Genomic DNA, 20,638 nt, shown 5'->3' with positions numbered 1-20,638 from the left:
ACTCGTTGACAAAGCCCTGTTGCGCGAAACGCGTCCAAGCTGTACATTTTTTTTCTTCTGATGTCGCTAGATCAATAAAGGACTTTTTATTCATGCAAGGTTCGAAGCCCCCCTTTTACTTGTTCTCAAAGTGCTCTGCTTTTTCCTCATCTGGATTGCTTCACTAACACATCTCTTCAGCGTGATGCACGTGGATTAACTGGACAGCCTGCAGACTATACCTGCTGTGAGTATGCCTGTGTTCTTTTTTCATTTGAGAGACTATGTGTACTAATAGTGTGACTCTAGGGAGTTAGTCCAGGGCATTTGACAAGATAGTGTGTTCATATACAGTCTACTCTTGTCTACAGCCAGGACATTCAAAGTATTGACTCCTCATCTTTGAGTTCATTTATACACACCAACACAGTGGCATTTACGTTGACACACATGATCCTTTTTCAATACAAGTTCTTTATTTTCAAGGATATTTTACACGAAGCTTGAGCACTGACACAGATAACTTTGTTTCTCACTACAAAGTGTAATAAAATGTGATTGCCTGTTAAAACATTTGTCACATTCAGAGCACATACATGACCTTTTTCCTGGGTGAATTCTCTGATGTTTAACAAGTTTGAACTCTGTGCAAAACATTTATCACATTCAGTTCAAACAAATGTTTTTCTCTTATGTGTGAATTCTCTTATGTACCACAAGATTTGAGATCTGGCGAAAACATTTCCCACACTCAAAGCAGGCAAATGGCTTCTCTCCAGTGTGAATTCTTTTATGTACCATAAGATTTGAGATCTGGCGAAAACATTTCCCACACTCAAAGCAGGCAAATGGCTTCTCTCCTGTGTGAATTCTCTTATGTACCATAAGATCTGCTTTACTGTTAAAACAATTCCCACATTCAGAACATGCAAACGGTTTCTCTCCCGTGTGATTTCGCTTATGTACCACAAGATTTGAGATCTGGCGAAAACATTTCCCACACTCAGAGCAGACAAATGGCTTCACTCCTGTGTGAATTTGCTGATGTTTAACAAGATGTGACATCAGAGTAAAATGTTTCCCACATTCAGAGCAAACAAAAATCTTGTTTCGCTTCTGAAGTTGCTGATGTTTAACACATTCTGAGTTAGTAGTAAACCATTCCTGACATTTAGAGCAGTTAAACAGACCATTTGCTGTGTGTGTTTCTTGGTGCTTTGTGTAAGGTGATTTTGTATTAAAGTTTCTACCACATTTACTGCACTTGTAATTTATTGCACATTCTATCCCTGTATGTTCTCTGGGTGTATAAACGTGGGAAGTTGTGACATTTCCTTCTTCACGTGAAGTGGATTCCTTAGCCATAATTCTCACAGATTTTCTCTGTGGTTTATCTTGTCTCAAGCAATTTTTAATAACATTGTTATCTTTATTTACAAAATCTGGTGAGAAAAAAGGGGTGTGAATTCCTGCAGGTGTATTCCTATTTCTGTTCATGGATCCATCTGTTGGGAAAAAAATGTCATCTGAATAAATAAGTTAATTAAGAGTCTCAAATGATTTAACATTTCTGGTTGAACATGTCCATGACTATAAAATATAGGTCCATAACTAACAAAATTGGTATGTAACCTAAAGAAGTACGGTGGCAAAAGCTGTAGCTCCTCAGGGGTTAACATGCTGTACATTTTTATATAGATATTTTCTGCATACCAACTAAAATACTTACTGGTGACTGATTTTTTTTTTCTACACACAGGGTTAACATAGCTGAGCGTGAGATGTCACAAAGATATACAGTATGAAGAAAAGTAGAAATTCACTCAAAGATCTATAAAGTTTGCAGATGCCATGTTGGACTTTGTGTCTGTTATATGGAGGTTCCACAGTCCAGAGTATGACCGGGGTGTTGCTGGTATGTTGCATTCCTGCACAAAAGGGGTTAATGTTCAGTATGAGGCCAAGATGATTGTAAAGAAAAATTGACAATGGAAGTAAATCTCCAGAGATACAAACATTTTCTCAACTGTCTCCTCCTTAGATGCCAAATACATGATTTAGGGACAAGCTGTATACACAGGACAAATGAAGGAAGAATCCCCCTTATACACATTATCCAAAAGGAATGCCTAAGATAAATAACATATGGAAAATTGATCACAGAAGATACAACCAGATCAGAGACAGAATAACCATAGTTATGTGAAAATGAAGTAGGGATAATGTTATTTTCTAAGAACAGCTGAATCCCCGTTATAACGCGGTCCTCGGATTCACCCGATCAGACCACGTTATAACTGGGGTCGCGCTAATTTAAAAAAAAATGGCTGCCGTGATCAGGGACTCCACGCTGCCGAACGGGGAGAGCTGAGATAACACTCCCAGAGCCCAGCGTCGCAGTGGCAGAAGCAGCACTTACCCTTACCTAGCATCTGCAGCAGTTGATCTGTGCAGAAAAGCTGCGAGGGGGAGGAGAGCTCACGGGATGTCAGCTGTTTCTGAGTTGAGTTCCTGGTCAGGGATCAGCTCCCTTCAATCCTCCCCCACAGCAGCAGAGATACAGGCAGGGAGAGGGGGGCTCCCCCTGAGCCCAGTGTCGCAGCTGCAGGCCCCCACCCCTCCACAGCAGCAACGACAGCAGAATCCCCCCCCCCCAGAGCAGCACGAACAGCTGCACGAACAGCAGCACACACGAATAGCAGCACGCACGAACAGCAGCACGCACCCCCCCAAACCACAGCAGCACCACTCCCCCCCCACAGCAGCACTTACCCAGCATCTGCAACAGTTGATCTGTGCAGAGAAGCTGCAAAGGGGAGGAGAGCTCACACAGCCTTTGCTGGGATGTCAGCTGTTTCTGAGTTCCTCAGCCAGGGATCAGCTCCCTTCAATCCTCCCCCACAGCAGCACTTACCCCCCCCCCACAGCAGCACTTACCCCCCCATAGCAGCACTTACCCCCCCCCATAGCAGCACTTACCCCCCCCACAGCAGCACTTACCCCCCCCCCCACAGCAGCACTTACCCCCCCCCACGCCGATCCCCCAGCCTTGCACCATTCCTCCCCCCCAGCAGCCCCACGATGCACCCAAAGGTGGGCTGTGACACCAAAGGTAGGGGGGGCTGTGTGTGTGGTGTGGTGTATGTGCTGTGAGTGTGTGCAGTTTACTATGAGTGTATGCAGTGTGCTGTGAGTGTGTGCTGTGTGCTGGGGCTGTGCGTGCTGTGAGTGTATGCAGTGTGCTGGGAGTGCTGTGTGCTGGTGCTGTGTGTGTATACAGTGTGCAGCGAGTGTATGCAGTGTGCAGTGAGAAGTGAGTGTGTGCAGTGTGCTGTGAGTGTGTGCAGTGAGTGTATGCAGTGAGTGTATGCAGTGTATGCGGGGCAGTCAGCGAGAAAGGTTTAAGGCGGGAGAGGGCTTTAGATACAAAGGGGGTAGAAAGAAGTCATCCTTGAGAAGAACGCAAGAGTCGGGATGGTGCATAGCGAGAAATTAGGGCTGAGATGTAAGGAGGGACAGAAGAGTGTAAAGCTTTAAAAGTGAGGAGAATTGAGTGTGAGATGCGGGATTTGATCGGAAGCCAGGAAAGGGATTTCAGGAGGGGAGACGCAGAGACAGATTTAGGAAAGAGTAGAGTGATTCTGGCAGCAGTGTTTAGGATAGATTGTAGGGGAGACAGGTGAGAGGCAGGGAGGCCAGACAGCAGGAGGTTGCAGTAATCGAGACGGGAGAGAATGAGGGCCTGTGTCAGAGTTTTAGCAGTCGAGTAACAGAGGAAAGGGCGGGTCTTTGTGATATTGCGGAGGAAAAGCGACAGGTTTTAGAAACGTTTTGAATGTGAGAGGAGAATGTGAGAGAGGAATCGAGTGTGACCCCTAGGCAGCGTGCTTGGGCTACTGGGTGAATGATCGTATTTCCAACAGTAATGTGGAAGGAGGAAGTAGGGCCAGGTTTGGGAGGAAGTATAAGGAGCTCTGTTTTTGCCATGTTAAGTTTCAGTCGGCGGATGGCCATCCAGGATGATATTCCAGAGAGACATTCAGAAACCTTGGTCTGTATAGCAGGTGTAAGGTCAGGGGTTGAAAGGTAAATTTATGTGTCGTCAGCGTAGAGGTGATATTTAAACCCAAAAGATGTGATTAGGTCACCTAGAGAGAGTGTGTAAAGAGAAAAGAGAAGGGGTCCCAGGACAGAGCCCTGGGGTACCCCCACAGAGAGATCAATAGAGGAGGAGGAGGTGTTAGCAAAAGAGACACTGAAAGTACGATGAGAGAGGTAAGAGGAGATCCAGGATAGAGCTTTGTTCCGAATACCAAGAGTATGGAGAATGTGGAGGAGAAGAGGGTGGTCCACGGTGTCAAATGCTGCAGAGAGGTCGAGTAATATGAGCAGAGTGTAATGACCTCTGTCTTTGGCAGCATGGAGGTCGTCGGTTATTTTAGTGAGGGCTGTTTCAGTCGAGTGAGCAGTGCGGAAGCCAGATTGTAGAGGGTCAAGGAGAGAATGGGTGTTTAGAAAGTGGAGCAAGCGAGAGAAAACAAGACGTTCAAGGAGTTTGGAGGCAAAAGGCAGGAGGGAGACAGGTCGATAGTTAGAAGGACAGGTAGGGTCAAGCTTGGTGTGTGTGTGTGTGTGTGTGTGTGTGTGTGTGTGTGTGTGTGTGTGTGTGTGTGTGTGTGTGTGTGTGTGTGTGTGTGTGTGTGTGTGACTGTGTGTGTATATATCAGTGACTGTGTGTGTGTGTGTGTGTATGTATATATCAGTGACTGTGTGTGTGTATATCAGTGACTGTGTGTGTGTGTGTGTGTGTGTGTGTGTGTGTGTGTGTGTGTGTGTGTGTGTGTGTGTGTGTGTGTGTGTGTGTGTGTGTGTGTGTGTCTGTGTGTGTGTGTCTGTGTGTGTGTGTGTGTGTGTCTGTGTGTGTGTGTCTGTGTGTGTCTGTGTGTGAGAGAGAGAGAGAGAGAGAGAGAGAGAGAGAGAGAGAGAGAGGGGGGGTGTCAGAGAGTCTGAGAGAGTGTGTGTCTGAGAGAGTGTCTGAGAGAGTTTGTCTGAGAGAGTGAGAGAGTCTGAGTGTGTCTGAGAGAGTGAGAGAGAGTGTGTCAGAGAGTGAGAGAGTGCGTGTCTGAGAGAGTGAGAGAGTCTGAGAGAGTGTGTGTCTGAGAGAGTGAGAGTGTGTGTCTGAGAGAGAGAGTGTGTGTCTGAGAGCGTGAGAGAGTGTGTCTGAGAGAGTGAGAGAGAGAGTGTCTGAGAGAGTGAGAGAGTGTCTGAGAGAGTGAGAGTGTGTGTCTGAGAGAGTGAGTGTGTGTCTGAGTGAGTGTGTGTGAGTGTGTGTGTCTGAGAGAGTGAGAGAGTGTGTGTGGGTGAGAGAGTGAGAGAGTGTGTGTTTGAGAGAGTGAGAGAGTGTGTCAGAGAGTGGGAGAGAGTGTGTCTGAGAGAGTGGGAGAGAGTGTGTCAGAGAGTGGGAGAGAGTGTGTCTGAGAGAGTGGGAGAGAGTGTGTCTGAGAGAGGGAAAGAGTGTGTGTCTGAGAGAGTGAGAGAATGTGTCTGAGAGAGTGAGAGATTGAGTGTGTGTGTCTGAGAGAGTGAGAGTGTATCAGAGAGTGAGAGTGTGTGTCTGAGAGAGTGAGAGTGTGTGTCTGAGAGAGTGAGAGTGTGTGTCTGAGAGAGTGAGAGTCTGAGAGAGTGAGAGTCTGAGAAAGTGTGTGTGAGAGAGAGTGAGAGTAAGTGTGTCAGAGAGTGAGAGAGAGTGTGTCTGAGAGAGTGTGTGTCAGAGAGAGAGAGTGTGTGTGTGTCTGAGAGAGAGAGAGTGTGTCAGAGAGTGAGAGAGAGTGTGTGTCTGAGAGAGTGAGAGTGTGTCTGAGAGAGTGAGAGAGTGTCTGAGAGAGTGAGAGAGTGTGTGTCTGAGAGAGCGAGTGAGAGAGTGTGTTTGAGAGAGAGAGAGAGAGAGAGAGAGAGAGAGAGAGAGTGTGTGTCTGAGAGAGTGAGTGAGGGTTTTTCTGAGAGAGTGAGAGTGTGTCTGAGAGAGTGAGAGAGTCTGAGAGAGTGTGTGTGTGTGAGAGAGAGTGAGTGTGTGTCTGAGAGTGAGAGTGTGTCTGAGAGAGTGAGAGAGTGTGTCTGAGAGAGTGAGAGTGTGTGTCTGAGAGAGTGAGAGAAAGAGTGTCTGAGAGAGAGAGAGAGAGAGAGAGAGTGTGTGTGCTTGAGAGAGAGAGAATGTGTCAGAGAGTGAGAGAGAGTTTGTCTGAGAGAGTGAGTGTGTCTGAGAGAGTGTGTGAGAGTGTGTGTCAGAGAGTGAGGGAGAGTGTGTGTCTGAGAGATTGAGAGAGTGTGTCTGAGAGAGTGAGAGAGAGTGTGGCTGAGAGAGTGAGAGAGAGTGTGTCTGAGAGAGTGAGAGAGAGAGTGTGTCTGAGAGAGTGTGTGTCAGAGAGAGAGAGAGAGTGTGTGTGTCTGAGAGAGAGAGAGAGAGAGAGAGAGAGTGTGTGTCTGAGAGTGAGAGTGTGTGTCTGAGAGTGAGTGAGGGTTTTTCTGAGAGAGTGAGAGTGTGTCTGAGAGAGTGAGAGAGTGTGTTTGAGAGAGAGTGAAAGAGTGTGTGTCTGAGAGTGAGAGAGAGAGTGTGTCTGGGAGAGTCTGAGAGAGTGTGTATCTGAGAGAGACACCAACTGCGCTCTGCAACTGTTAGGTATGTATATACAACTTTGTTTTTACTTTGGGCGCCGTGGAAAAATCCTGATCGCCTTGGGGAGCCTTGAACCAAAAAAGTTTGGGAACCACTGGTCTAGACCAAGGTGATTGTCATCATCACCCTGAGGCAACACTGTAATATTTATCCTAATTACTTGCGATGCTTACATAAAACAAAATGTACATTGAGAAACGTCTTGGGGCATCATGAGTAAGCAGCGAAAAAATGCATTAGCCAGTTTAGCAATTAGCCATGTTTTTGGCGTGTTAAACTCGCTGTATGCTGTAAGGGGCGAATCCCTGGCGAATGAATTAGCCACCACCATTTGATAAAATGGCTAGTAACCGGTGGCGAGACAGCTGCCTGGCGAAAAGCTGCCGAGAAGCTGTCCCCTGCCGAGATGTGTTTGCAGCAGAGAGAGATCCGCTGCTCTCTCGGCGCAAACAACGGCACATTAAAAATTATTGTTAAAACCATTTTTATTCATAGTGTACATGTGCACGGGGTCTCCTGAGCTGAACCATATTGGTTTCAGGTCCGGGGACCCCCTGCTTCCCGAGATACAGGCCCCTTTATGAGGTGCCGGTATCCCTCTGCATTTAAAGGTCCCGATCACGTGACCGTGGAATGTAAACAAAGCAGAGGGATACCGGCACCCCCTAAAGGGGCCTGTGTCTCGGGAAGCAGGGGGTCCCCGGACCTAAAACCAAAGCGGTTCAGCTCCGGAGACCCTCTGCACATCTACACTATGAGTAAAACACACATATCAATAAAGACTCGTTCCTTACCTTTGCGGCTATGTGCTATGGTAGCGAAGCAGCATGAATATTTTTTTAATAATACTGTACAGTGAGCAGGGGGTCCCCTGAGCTGAACCGCATTGCTTTGTGGACCAGGGACCCCCTGCTTCCCGAGTTACAGGCCATACCCATGCGCAGTGGGCCAAAACACATTGGCTGCCGGGGCGCCAGCAAGGAGAGCGCGCCGCGCATCACAGCTGTGAGCAGACGCCTCACTTACTCTCCCTGGCAACCAGGGACGCCGGCAGCACAAATCGCGCATGCGCAGTCTGGAAAACCGCCTCGGTGCTCAGTTACCCACACACTGACAGCTACTGCACCGACACACTTTATTCGAGCAAATACCCGGTATGTACCTGGCAGATACCTGGAATAAGCCACTACTAACCTCTGACAAGCCCCGTTGCATTTGCCTTCCCAGCCTGGGTTCATGCCTGGCTGATGGGCGGCTGATCTGTTAAATGATAATGATTAGGATTTAATAGGCTGCAATGCTTCGCGTGTCTACCAGATGGCATAAATTCATGAATTGTAATGCAGTTTATATATATATACTGTGCAGTATTGCAGCCAGCGGGAATAAAATGCTTCAATCCCTGCTTGGAAAATAACTCAATGTACTCGGGCAGAAAACAGTCACAAACCTCAATACACCCGGGTATACCCGAATTCGTGGGACTAGCCAAGCTCGAATAAAGTGTGTCGCCAGTGTATAATGGGCTAAACAGAGTAGTAAAACACAGAGCGTTAAGGTGAACCACAGGGGGACAGATAGAGGTACAGAGCACAAGGAGCGCATAGCATCACCATAATATATAAAGACAAAGGAAGTGTAAAAGTGCAGAGGGAGTGATACAACAGAGTATGAGTGACAAACATACATAAGGCATAATGTAAAACTAAGTCAAAGCAGGGAGACAACTACAGAAAGCAGCTAAGTGAGAGCTCCTAATTCAGGCCACCAGGTGTCATAGTCCTTAGTTCATGTATAAGCCTTGCTTCCTGTTTAAGCAAAGTCCTGCCCCTGTCACCCCCACGGGGGGGGACTGGAACCTGCAGAATAGGCATACAACGAAGTGTAGCCAATGTGTGTCTCTTTTCTTTGAAATGTCTAGCCACATTTTAATCGGTGCGCCACTATGCGGGTGATTGTAGCTAGGGCCCAGCTGCATATAGTGGCAGTTGGTGCAGCCATGACACGATCACCCGCATAGTGGCGCACCGATTAAAATCAAACAACCACTGAACTGTGAGTCAAAATTCGTGGTGTACTTTATTAAGTGTCCTTGAGTATTGCTGTACATCGGGAAGACGGTAAGGATGCTGAAAGAGCGTATGGCCATGCACCGTTCAAACATCAGAAAAGCCCTATTGAGTGATGCCTCTGATATAGATCTGAAGTGTCTACCTGTGGCTAGACATTTCAAAGAAAAGAGACACACATTGGCTACACTTCGTTGTATGCCTATTCTGCAGGTTCCAGTCCCCCCCTGTGGGGGTGACAGGGGCAGGACTTTGCTTAAACAGGAAGCAAGGCTTATTTATGAACTAAGGACTATGACACCTGGTGGCCTGAATGAGGAGCTCTCACTTAGCTGTTTTCTGTAGTTGTCTCCCTGCTTTGACTTAGTTTTACATTATGCCTTATGTATGTTTGTTACTCATACTCTGTTGTATCACTCCCTCTGCACTTTTACACTTCCTTTGTCTTTATATATTATGGTGATGCTATGCGCTCCTTGTGCTCTGTACCTCTATCTGTCCCCCTGTGGTTCACCTTAACGCTCTGTGTCATACTACTCTGTTTAGCCCATTATAGCTGTCAGTGTGTGGGTAACTGTGCACCGAGGCGGTTTTCCAGACTGCGCATGCGCGATTTGCGCTGCCGGCGTCCCTGGTTGCCAGGGAGAGTAAGTGAGGCGTCTGCTCACAGCTGTGATGCGCGGCGCGCTCTCCTTGCTGGCGCCCCGGCAGCCAATGTGTTTTGGCCCACTGCGCATGAGCGGCGCGCGACGTTCCCCCGCACGGGCAGTAGACTCTGAGACCAGTGTCTCAGGGTGTCTCTCTTCTGATAGCTTAAGTGCCTGCTCTCATGTCATGATGAATCATATGGATATTCAGGTAATAGGGGAGGGGGCACGGAGCACAGCTATGTTGCATATTATGTCTGATTGCATGTTGGTGATTGGTTCCCTTTGTTTGCATTGCACTATGGGTGGGGGTATATATGTTTGGTCACTTGCACTTGTGGGTTACACAGCCCTGAGGAAGGTCTCTCTGTGGGACCGAAACGTTGGCTTACGTGTATTTCATGTTGTGAATATATACTATTGGATTAACCCCGTGCGGTCTGCTGTCTCTTTACTGGTCTTTGGATTGGTTCGTATCATATTTACTCTCTATGGGACTAGCATCTGCTATTACAACATTTTCAACTACTGTGTGCTGACTGAATTTCATGTGTATATATATATATATATATATATATATATATATATATATTTATATATACATATATATACATATACACACACATGATGAACCAATATACAAATAAATGTCTCCGGGTTAACCAAAACATGCTCCAATAAAAATACCACTTATCCATAACATCCTCAATGAAATACAATGCTATTTCGTAAACAAATCAAATGTAATCATTCAATCTAAAGCATCAGAGGAGGAGAGAAGCAGTGTTAGAGATTGCAGACCCACTACCGGAAGTGACGGATCGCGGCCAACCGGAAGTGACGTACACAGGCGGCACACTTTATCCGAGTGCGGCTCATTCCGCAAGCCGGGAAATGTCCCGGCTTGTGAGCCGCACTCCCTCAGCCTGTACGCGTGCCCAGGGCTCCCCGAGGGAGCCCTGGTGTCGCGTGGATGTCACGACGGCGGCGGGACGTTCCGGGGGACCCGGCGGACCCGGTAAGGAGAGGGGGAAGCCCCGATCGGCGGGCCTCTCCTCCGAGGCTTCGGCGCGCGCCCGGCACCCTCCGGCGCGCGCCAGGTTACTGCTGCGGCCGAGAACGGGCAAATGCTCGAATAAACTCGGCCGCAGCAGTATCGGAGCTAACCGGAGGAGACAGGACAGCCCACCCGAGAGGGAGCTCCAGGAAAAGAACAGAGCGGCGTCCTACACGAGGAACGGAGCTGACGGGACCAGTACACCCCAGAGGGATCTCAGGAGGTGGAGAGTCCAATGCAGCGGCGTCCCACGCAGAGTCCATAAACCGGAGGTGGTGGGTGAGCCAGAAGTTAACAGCAATCTCTCCTCGGTCACAGTATTGTGATACACACATTATTTATATGTTTTTATTGTAAGTGTTCAATTTTTACAACCCCATAAAGTCACGTTTTTTATGATTGGTCTGCACTATGGATATCTTTTCTCTTCTATATACACCGCTGCTTTGCTGAGAGTGGAAGTCTCCATTATTCATTGGATTAGAAGTCCTCCACTGTGACCAATGCCCGTTTTTGACTTACATCTTGTAAGTAGGCCACACATACGAGCCAAGATTAATCACTGAACTAATCTAGAAGTTATCAAACTGTCTGCACTTAGATTGTATTTTGTTTTATTTCCCTTATATGCTCCCCCTGGATTGCAAACGGATATTAGATTGGATGATTACATTAGATTTGTGTAGGAAATTGCATTTTATTTCATTGAGGATGTTATGGATCAGTGGTATTGCCATTGCCAGGATGGCTTAACCCCTTAATTACCTTTGCGGTTAGTACCCGATAAGGTGATTAAGGGGTTCATTGATATGTGAATGTCATTGCAATTTATTGGCTATGTATTATTTTGACAACGGACCACAAGGATGATGCTGGCGACGGGGCCTTCTTATTGAAGAGGTTAGTAGAATTTTCTTTATTTTACTATGGTATTTAATGTATATAATAATGGCCAAATAATGTATTATCCCTATGTGGATAATAGTTATTTGTCACATTATTGTACTGTATGTGTTGGGGTGGGGGGAGGGGGTATTGGCCCCAAGGGTATGTGGTAGGACTCCCTTGTGGGTAGTGGGTGAGGGTGGTTAGGCCTCAGGGGGTGGGGGGGTAGTGGGGTAGGGTATGTGGGTGAGGGTGGGTTAACCCCTTAATGACTCTAGCGGTTAATAACCGCTATGGTGATTAAGGGGTTAGGGGACATTACATTGGATGTTTTTATTCTTGTGTCTGTTTTGCAGAAGCGGATGGGGCATTAGCAGGATGAAGATGAGGATGGCCTTCATCGTGGCAGCCGGACATGGGTGTGTGCTACATGTATTTAATGTCTTATTGTTCTGTATGTATTTTAAATGGACACATGCACTATTATCCATTTGTGGATAATAGTCATTGTGCCCATTACTATACTGTATGTTAGGGGTGTATAGGTGTTGTTGGTGTAATATATATATATATATATATATATATATATATTTATATATATATATATATATATTTCTTTAGTTCGTGTGGGGCTGTTGTGTGTGTTTTCTTTTTATTGTGGGTAGCGGGGGTGGGTGAAGGGGGTATTAGCCCCAACGGTGGTTTGTTTAGGGCTTGCGGGTGGGTAGCGGGAGGGTTTAGCCCCTTCATGACCGTAGCGGTATTAACTGCTATGGTCGTGAAGGGGTTAAGCGCACTCGCAACCCCCTCCGCAAGCCCTAAACAAACAACAAGGGCCAAATACCCCCTTCACACACCCCCGCTACCCACAATAAACCTGGCACGGCAGTTTAACCCCTTCATTGCCTTAGCGGTTAGCCGCTAGGGTAATGAAGTGGCCTTTAAATGCATTTTTCCTGCCTCGGATGCATGCTGGGGGGGTCAGGTGCTGGTATTAATGGTATCAGCTCCGGAGACCACCGGCATCAAACCCAGCCAGGAAAAAGGCCAGAAGTGCCGATTCGCCACTCATCCGCTGCCTCTCACCATCAACTTGCAAACTTTTTCTTGCGTGGCTGATTTGCCAGAAAAATGCCATTCTAGAGTGGCGAATAGCTCCGCTAAGCTACTCGCCACTACTAGAATACAGCGTGGCGGAAAATGTTTCAATTTTAGGCGGAAAGTGCATTCTCACCTCGCCACCGGCGGGGAAAAAAACCGCCAACCAAACTGGCGTTTTTTTTGATTCTCGCCACTTTCTCGCCCCTTACTGAATAGGGGTAGCCATTTTTGGCGGGAAAGTGGCAAAAATTGTCTTTCCGCTGCTTACTGCATGAACCCCTTGGTCTCTGACTCCACTTCCATCATAGCACTTGTAAACTTCATGGGTCTTTGAGCGATTCCTAATTCTCTCTCTGTAGAGAAAACAGCATACATGATATATATTTTCCAGGTTTGAAAAGATGCTGTTCTTAGAGACATAGAAATGGTGGGATATGATCACTAGGGAGAAATATCTTCAATGTGAAAGGAAACCCAGAGGTTTGAGATTTCTCAAACAACCTTCTTTGATCTCGATGACCAGTTTTTCATGAGTGCATGGAATACAATTCTTGATAGTTGCTTGTATCAATTAATAAGACTATTGGTTGCAAACCATACAAAATCATTGAATCAGTTAGACAATAAGATGAATGAAATGAAGGCATGATTAAATCCACAGAAATTTAAACGTAAGGTGTGACAGTGAGGGGGTAACCAGGCTCACTAATAATGGTCATGCCCACCTGGTTGCCCCTGATCCATGTTTTGGGGTCCTAGAGTGTCAGCTCTTGGGCCTGACTGTTGCATATGTACTGCCATGCATTGTATAAAAATATGCGACAATAAAGAATGTGTGTCTTTTGCCTTTCCAGGAGTGCTAACCAGCGGAGGGTCTCAGGTTATGAGTTTCAGAGTGGATTTTGCTATAAAAGTGTTGTCGGATTTTGTTCAGCTAGATGGGGTCCAGAGTTGGTGGCCACCCCAAAAATGTAGCCGGGAACCGAGTTGAATTCCCGGCTACATGTGGACTCAGACCTCCAGACAAAGTCCTCCCTGAAAAGCAGTTACGCGACTCCCCGCCAGGTTTCCCTGCTTCAGCACAGACCAGAACGCTAAAAGGGGGCATAGGGATTGGTGTATCCCGGGTATAGTCAAGGGTCCCTGGTTTAGGGGGAGTCCCCCATAGTATATGCCCCAAAACCCCGAACCTGGTATAGGGGTTTGGGGTGTCTCCAGCCATCCATGAGGTTTGCGAGAGTGAAATTATTTCTAAGTCCAGCTTCGGTACAATAGAAGCAACTCTGAAACTTAACCTAAGCGTTATTTGAAGCAACTTATTATAGGAAGGTCAAGGAGCTCTGAAAATGAACGTGCGCGTGTCTTCAGTAGATCCTAGGGAACGAGGGACTTAGAAGAATCTTGTGAGATTTTTATTAATCTGGTGTATAAAGGTATATATGTTTTATGCACTGTATATGAGCTGGGGAATTTCCAAGTCCCTGGTCCCGAGAGACCAGGTGGCCACCAGGCCTGGTGCCACCGAGTCTGCTTGGGTCCCGGACTTGAAAGTCTCAGAGATGTCAAGGTGTTAGAGAGGGCAGAGTTCCGGAGTTATACTTGAGTACCCACGTCCTGACATGAATAAGGGCTATCCGGCGACTATTTGCCCGGCCCCAGACTCTGAGGAGCCTGGTCCCGGCGGGGGGTTCAATATACTAAGTGGCAGAGGTGCCAGGTTGGTGCATGCACCTTTGCAGAATTGAAATCCGTGCCCGCCCAGCTTCAGGGTACCCGCAAATCGCTGATAGGCTGGTGGAAATATTCCCACGCTCCGATTGGTTGAGGTATTCTGTGAATGGGACTGAAATCCTAAAAGAAACCTTGCAGCCAATCACCCCGGGAGAATCTAAGCACCAAGACAGCAGCAGTAAATTCAAAGATGCTCTGTGAGAAATGTCAGTGAGCCGGCTTCGGAAATTTCACGGTGAGAATTTTTCTAAGTCCCACTTTTAGGGGCCAAGTTCTCAGAATAGTTTGTAGTGGTCGCGGCTGGAACTACATGCCGTAAAGAGCACCAGGACGTTTGGTACTCGCTCCCAGTCAAGGGATTTCAGCACCTCCAGAGTGGATACAGCGGTGGCATCAGGATCTACATCCCGATTTCAGTTCCAGGACTTTTCGGGCTTAGTCCCGATCATCTAAAGGACTTTGTAAAGACTTTGTTTTCTATGCTATTGCAAATAGGAAAGGTTAGTTTTGTAGCCCAGGCCCCCAATAAGTGCTTTTCCTCTTTTTTATTGTAATTCACTGTGTGTACGTCTGTTTCAATGGAATAAATTACAATTTATTTTACTTCTTGGTTTTGCTTAGAGATATGATCCCGGTATAAAGGTGTAAATTTTTGGTCTCCCGTGACAGTGATCAGTGTGGACCCCTCGGGTGGAGTGGGGAAACCAGTGTGTTTATACATCTGATCAGAGACCTGATAGATGTAGACCATGGAGGGGGCAAGAACCCTCAGCAGCCAGAAAGACTTTGTCTTACCTCAAGAACCTCAATTTCTGTCAGGCTCAGAAAGCCACATGAGATGGTAACTGTCCTGGTGCCTTCATCTTGAGGGGGAGGTGTGACGGTAGGGGTAGCTGGGGACCTAATAAAGAGAAATCCCAGCTATTTACCCCTAAAAAAGTGTAATTTGGCTGTCCTAGTAACATTTCACCCAGCCAAATATCTTTAATATCTGGGGAAGAACAGGGAATGTTTACATGTAATCCATGTCTGTAAGAATGTATTTCAAAGAATGTATTCTTTTATTCCTTGTGACCATCCTAACCGCAGTTTAGAAAGCTGGCATTGTCTTATGATGTGATTTGGGCTTGCTGTGTGTAAGTCTTAGTCCTGTCTTTTCCATAATTACCTTATGACTGTATCTATGCCTGTGTTAGCAATTCCTCCCAGCTAGATACAGTAGTTGGCATTGTGTGGTGATGGAATTAACGTCAGCCCTGCAAATGTAAGTGATGTTATGTGCCTGTTCCTATCATTTCTATGTAATGTTCCTATAATTTCTATGGATGTTATGTGCCTGTTTCTATCATTTCTATGTAATCCCTTTAGCTGAACTGTGTTACGGTGAGGGGGTACCCAGGCCAATAATAAGAGGTATTATGCCCGGCTGGGTGCCCCTGAACATATTAGGGAGTTTGAAGTGTCACCTCTGCAACCCAGTTATGGCATGTACACTGTATTGTAATAACAATGTATGTGTATTTTACTGTTCCAGGAGTGCCAGCCAGCGGAGATTCACAGGGCGTGAGTTTCAGGGGTGATTTTATGGTAAAATGTTGTCAGGGTGTGTTTGGGTAGAAGGGGGCCAGAGTTGCTGATTACCCCAAAACATGTACTCAGGAACCCTACCAGATTCCTGGGGACACGAAGACACAGACCATCGGACAAAATCATCTCTAGAAAGCAGTTTGAAGCTCAGCGCCAGATTTCCCTGCTTCAGCACAGACCAGAACAGTAAGACCGGGCAGGAGAATAAATCACAGTCAAAGAGTCCCCGGTATATGCCCAGAAACCAGTGCGGGGTTCAGAGTATCTCCCATCAGGTATAAGGTGACAAGAGAAACATGTTTTCTAAGTATGGTGTATAATGTAGAGCTGTTTTACACAGCAAACTAAAATGAGAAAATGTTTTTAAAGTCCAGCGCTTAGCAGAGCAGAGAGTGGGTTTTTGCTAACTTTTGTTAGGAAGCTCCTAGCGCGCTGAAACTTGCTGTGAGCGTCGTTCGGGGAAAAACATGGAAATCCCCATAACTCAATTTGTATAACTTTTTATAAAAATTGATGAATGAAAGTCCCCCTATTTTAATTGTGTAAACATGTTAGGCACATTTGGGCTTTCATTCAAGACACCAGAGGCAGGGAAACATTCATTTTACTGCAGTACTCCACTTAGGAATGCGTGTTAGTAAATCACTGTGAATGAGCTGAGATCTGCAGCTCTGGACTTCTAAGGCATCCCGCTGGTTTGATGCCACAATGTCTGTGGAGGTCCGGAGATGAAAGGCTCAAAGGTCCTAAGGTGTCAAGTTGGGCAGGATAACCCAAACACCCCCATCTTAGTGTGAAGTCCAGGCAGTTTGGCAAATGGCTGCCAAGCCCAGACTTAATGTCGCCAGGTAAGGAGGTTTGGTCTCATATGCTAAGAGGCAGAGGTGCGAGGTTCGAGCCACCTCTGCCAGGTTTATGAACTATTGGCAACTCCGGGATAGGTGGGAAAAGTTATCCCCACGGAGAGATTAGCTGCACTGGTTAGGTATAGAGATTTAAACTCTATAAAAATCGCTGCAGCCCATCGGGAATCAGTTCTTAAGAAGTAACAAAAAGATTCACCTAAGATTCACCTGAGTTCTATAAGATTCATAACAAGACTCAAGGCTTCATAAGATCTAAAGGTTCCAAGTGCCATTACAGCAGTGGCAGAACGAAAGAAGCAGCTCCGTCTGAGTAAACAGCAGTTGCATTTGGCGCTGCTGACCGAGGACACTTCCAAGCAGTTTTGCGAGCAACACCCGCTCCTGGGAAATTGCTCCTAAAGACTTTATTTCACAACTTTTCGTTCTGGAAACCAACTATTTCATTTGCCCCCATTCCAGTAATTGTATTTTGAGTGTAATTGTGTAACATTGTGTATATGTCCATTTGTGAAATAAAATTACAATTTATTTTATCTCCTTGCTTTGCTCAATCATATGATCCTGGGTATAAATGTGTTAAAAGTGCTGGTCTCCCGTGACAAACAGTTAAATAGAAAAGATATGGTCAGAACAAAGGTAAGGCACTAGTTAATAGAATCAGTTACCAGGTTTGAGTCCCAGGCACTGTTTCTCTTGGCTGGCTATCCTTGCTCAATGTTAAAGGATAGCCACCAAGGGGTATATAAGGAACACTCCTAGTCAGAGCAGGAGTTAGTTATCCCTCAGAGGGAGAGACATTCTGGGAAGGAGTGTGGAGATTCCCTCAGAGGACCATCTGAGAGACACTCTGGGAAGGAGTGTGGAGTTGGACTGTGACCAGCTGGAGATACATGTCATAGGGGCTGCTGTGTGTTCACACTCCGATATCCTGAAGCAGAGAAGCGAACAGGGGAAACTCATTTGAAGTGGGTCACTGCACCTAGGAAAGGTAGATCTCATTCCCCAGACCCCCGTAAGTGTGTATATTTTTGTATTTTGTATTCTTGTACGTTTCCGAGGTCTTATCCCAAATAAATTTAATTTTATTTCACTGCCTTGTTTTGCCCTGTGACTGATCCCTTAAATATAAATGGTGTTAAAAGACCTGGTCTACCGTGACATGTAGAAACTGTAAACCAAGAATGTAAGAATCTAAAGAAATACATTCCATTTTGACTGCTCAGGTCAGTGAAGGAAATATGAAACTCCATGAATTAGGAGAGGAGAAGAAACTATTAGTAGAAGAAAGGTCATGGATGCAATTGGAAGAACTGGGTGAAGCAGTGGGCACCCTGAAAGAAGAAAGAGGCAACTCCCTATGTTTCCAGTTAGAATTTTCTAAAATCAGAGCACTCTGAAAGTAAGTGAAGCATCCAAACATTCAGAGATACTACAGAGCTTTTATACAAAGAAAGATGGAAAGAGAAAGTTATCTGCGCAAACACTCTGCAACTGTCGTCATACAGGCTACCTACAGAGGGAAGAAGGCTTGTCAGTGTTATCGCTGTAAGCCTCCATTCTTCCGTCGATTTGGAGAATGCAACAACAAAGGATGAAATATGAACATTTGAAGCAAATGTGTGATTGTTGCTGAAACTTTCTAACATTTGATTGGAGTACAAAGACATACCCTGAAGGTCAAGGTGAGTGAAACAAAACCCACACATCTGAAACCTCATTGGGAATGTCTATTTTGATCAATTTCTTCAACAAGACATAGTTCTCACATTTTCCTTTGATTTTCTTATTCCTTACCCACTCCTCATGTCTCTGTTGGGGGCGTGAAAAGCTGCAGGTGAAAATATCAGATGTAGGAGAAGCAAAAATGACAGCAGTACACAGCCAAGGGAGCTCCTTGATAAAGCACCCAAAGGTGCAAAACGCGTAGGAGGGTCTCTGCACCCCCCTTTTGGTGATGTCCAACTAATACATTTATTTTTGCCACTATTTTGACCCTGACTCCCTTGGCTGTGCGCTGCTGTCATTTTTAATTCTCCTACAAAGATGCTACAGGAATATGAAGAAAGTTGCTTGTGTGATTCAGTTTGTATATAGATCCTGCATCCCAACCAAGCAAGATGTGTGTTTCTATAGGCACATTCACAATGCTGTCTCAGTGCTACAGTCTGCTTTCTACAAGATGCTGGAAAGAATGGCCAAGTTACGACTGAAATGTAATTCAGATCCAGTCTTTCTACCGTGCCTACATGATCCAAAATAGATTTCTCGTTATGAAAGCCACTGCTATCAAGATTCCGTCTGTGACTAGAATGAGAAACAATGTAAAAGGGTTTAAGGCTGCACACCACAATATATGAATAAATACATACAGTTTACCGGTGCTGCTGGTTCAAGGAAGTACCTGCCAGGAAATTCCAAAGTACACTGAGGAAAAAAGAGAGATCCAGCGCTCCACGGATTTCAAGAAAATGAATTTATTGTGCCACACGACGTTTCGACCAACAGGTCTTTTTCAAGTGATAAGGCATACTCAAATGAGGGTCTACCTAGTATATATACCCTCCAACATTAATCAAACAAGTGAAAAACAAGTGAAAACAGTTACATAATCACCCCAGCTGCTCCCAATCCGCTTCCCCTGATCAGTGCTATCTCCATGCATAGCCATAACAGTCCATGAGAGTTCATTTCCGGTTCCTGTGTCCATTTCCGGTCTGTTCGTTCCAGTGACGTCACGGGACTCTTCTGCGCATGCCCATGCGTTCCAGCGTCGTCATCGTCTCCCGGTCGATCTACAGTGACGTCAGTCTTCTTGCCTGAGTAGTTTATCCTTCCCCCGTGATGCTGTGGGGGCTGTGTGTTCGCTCTATGAGCTGTAAGCCTTCCTTCCTTCTGCGTCTCTATGTGGGAGGTGCTCCTGCGTCCTGTTTCTTCACTGTGAGATCTCTGGAATCTTGTAGTCCTTAATGTGTCCTGAAAATTGGACTTTACTTATTTCTCTCTTTTCCTGCAATAAAAGTCCTTTAGTATGTGATCAGGGGTAGCTCTATGTAGTGTGCTCCAGTGTAAATTTAAAATGTGCATAATAAACATTTATTAAAAGTTTATGGAATGCTTATCAATCTATTAATCAAGTCCTTACTCACTTTAAAGGCTTCTCACCAACAGCATGTACAGGAAATCAGGGGAGCAGTTGCACCTTAAAATAAAAACAAAATCTACATGGTGTAATATTGTTAACACAGTGAAGTGGTTTCTAAGAAAACTTAGAAAACTAGATAAGGAGGCTATAGCACGTATAACCAGCCAGACAGAATGGTAAAACCATAGGAGGATCTGAGATCTCAAGTAGAGACAAAAACACAGGGATAAAACAAACACTTTATCCACAAATATAAGAATTGGAGGCTTACAGGATCCAAAAGGATATACAGCATAGGGAGTATGTAATCTTCAGATCACTTCTCATCGCCGATCGCTGCTGCTGCTGCACGCCACCCAGACTGCGTCTCGAACAGCCGTCACGTCACTTCCGGAATTCCGGCCGGTTGGAGATGACGTCACGGGCTCAACGTTCTCTCTCTCTCAGTCTCAGGGTCACACTCAACGCGTTTCGACGCTCTAAAGTGATGTCTTCATCAGGACGTCACTTTAGAGCGTCGAAACGCGTTGAGTGTGACCCTGAGACTGAGAGAGAGAGAACGTTGAGCCCGTGACGTCATCTCCAACCGGCCGGAATTCCGGAAGTGACGTGACGGCTGTTCGAGACGCAGTCTGGGTGGCGTGCAGCAGCAGCAGCGATCGGCGATGAGAAGTGATCTGAAGATTACATACTCCCTATGCTGTATATCCTTTTGGATCCTGTAAGCCTCCAATTCTTATATTTGTGGATAAAGTGTTTGTTTTATCCCTGTGTTTTTGTCTCTACTTGAGATCTCAGATCCTCCTATGGTTTTACCATTCTGTCTGGCTGGTTATACGTGCTATAGCCTCCTTATCTAGTTTTCTAAGTTTTCTTAGAAACCACTTCACTGTGTTAACAA

At 45.9% G+C, this 20,638-nt stretch overlaps 1 protein-coding gene across 3 annotated transcripts in view; it reads right to left on the bottom strand.

Moving 5' to 3' along the window:
- Nucleotides 1-216: 216 nt before the first annotated feature.
- Nucleotides 217-20,638, bottom strand: part of LOC142469116 (uncharacterized) — an 88,871-nt gene continuing 68,449 nt past the window's right edge. For all 3 annotated transcript variants that reach the window (XM_075576040.1, XM_075576039.1, XM_075576041.1), the window contains exon 5: nucleotides 217-1,484. In XM_075576040.1, coding sequence (XP_075432155.1) covers nucleotides 670-1,484 — 815 coding nt within the window. In that variant the 3' untranslated portion in view covers nucleotides 217-669. The remainder of the gene's footprint in view (nucleotides 1,485-20,638) is intronic.

Source organism: Ascaphus truei, chromosome 18 (genome assembly GCF_040206685.1).
Source record: "Ascaphus truei isolate aAscTru1 chromosome 18, aAscTru1.hap1, whole genome shotgun sequence".
In the NCBI taxonomy this organism is placed as follows: Eukaryota; Metazoa; Chordata; class Amphibia; order Anura; family Ascaphidae; genus Ascaphus; species Ascaphus truei.
The sequence above is the reverse complement of the archived record's forward strand: the minus strand, read 5'-3'. Positions and strand labels throughout refer to the sequence as shown.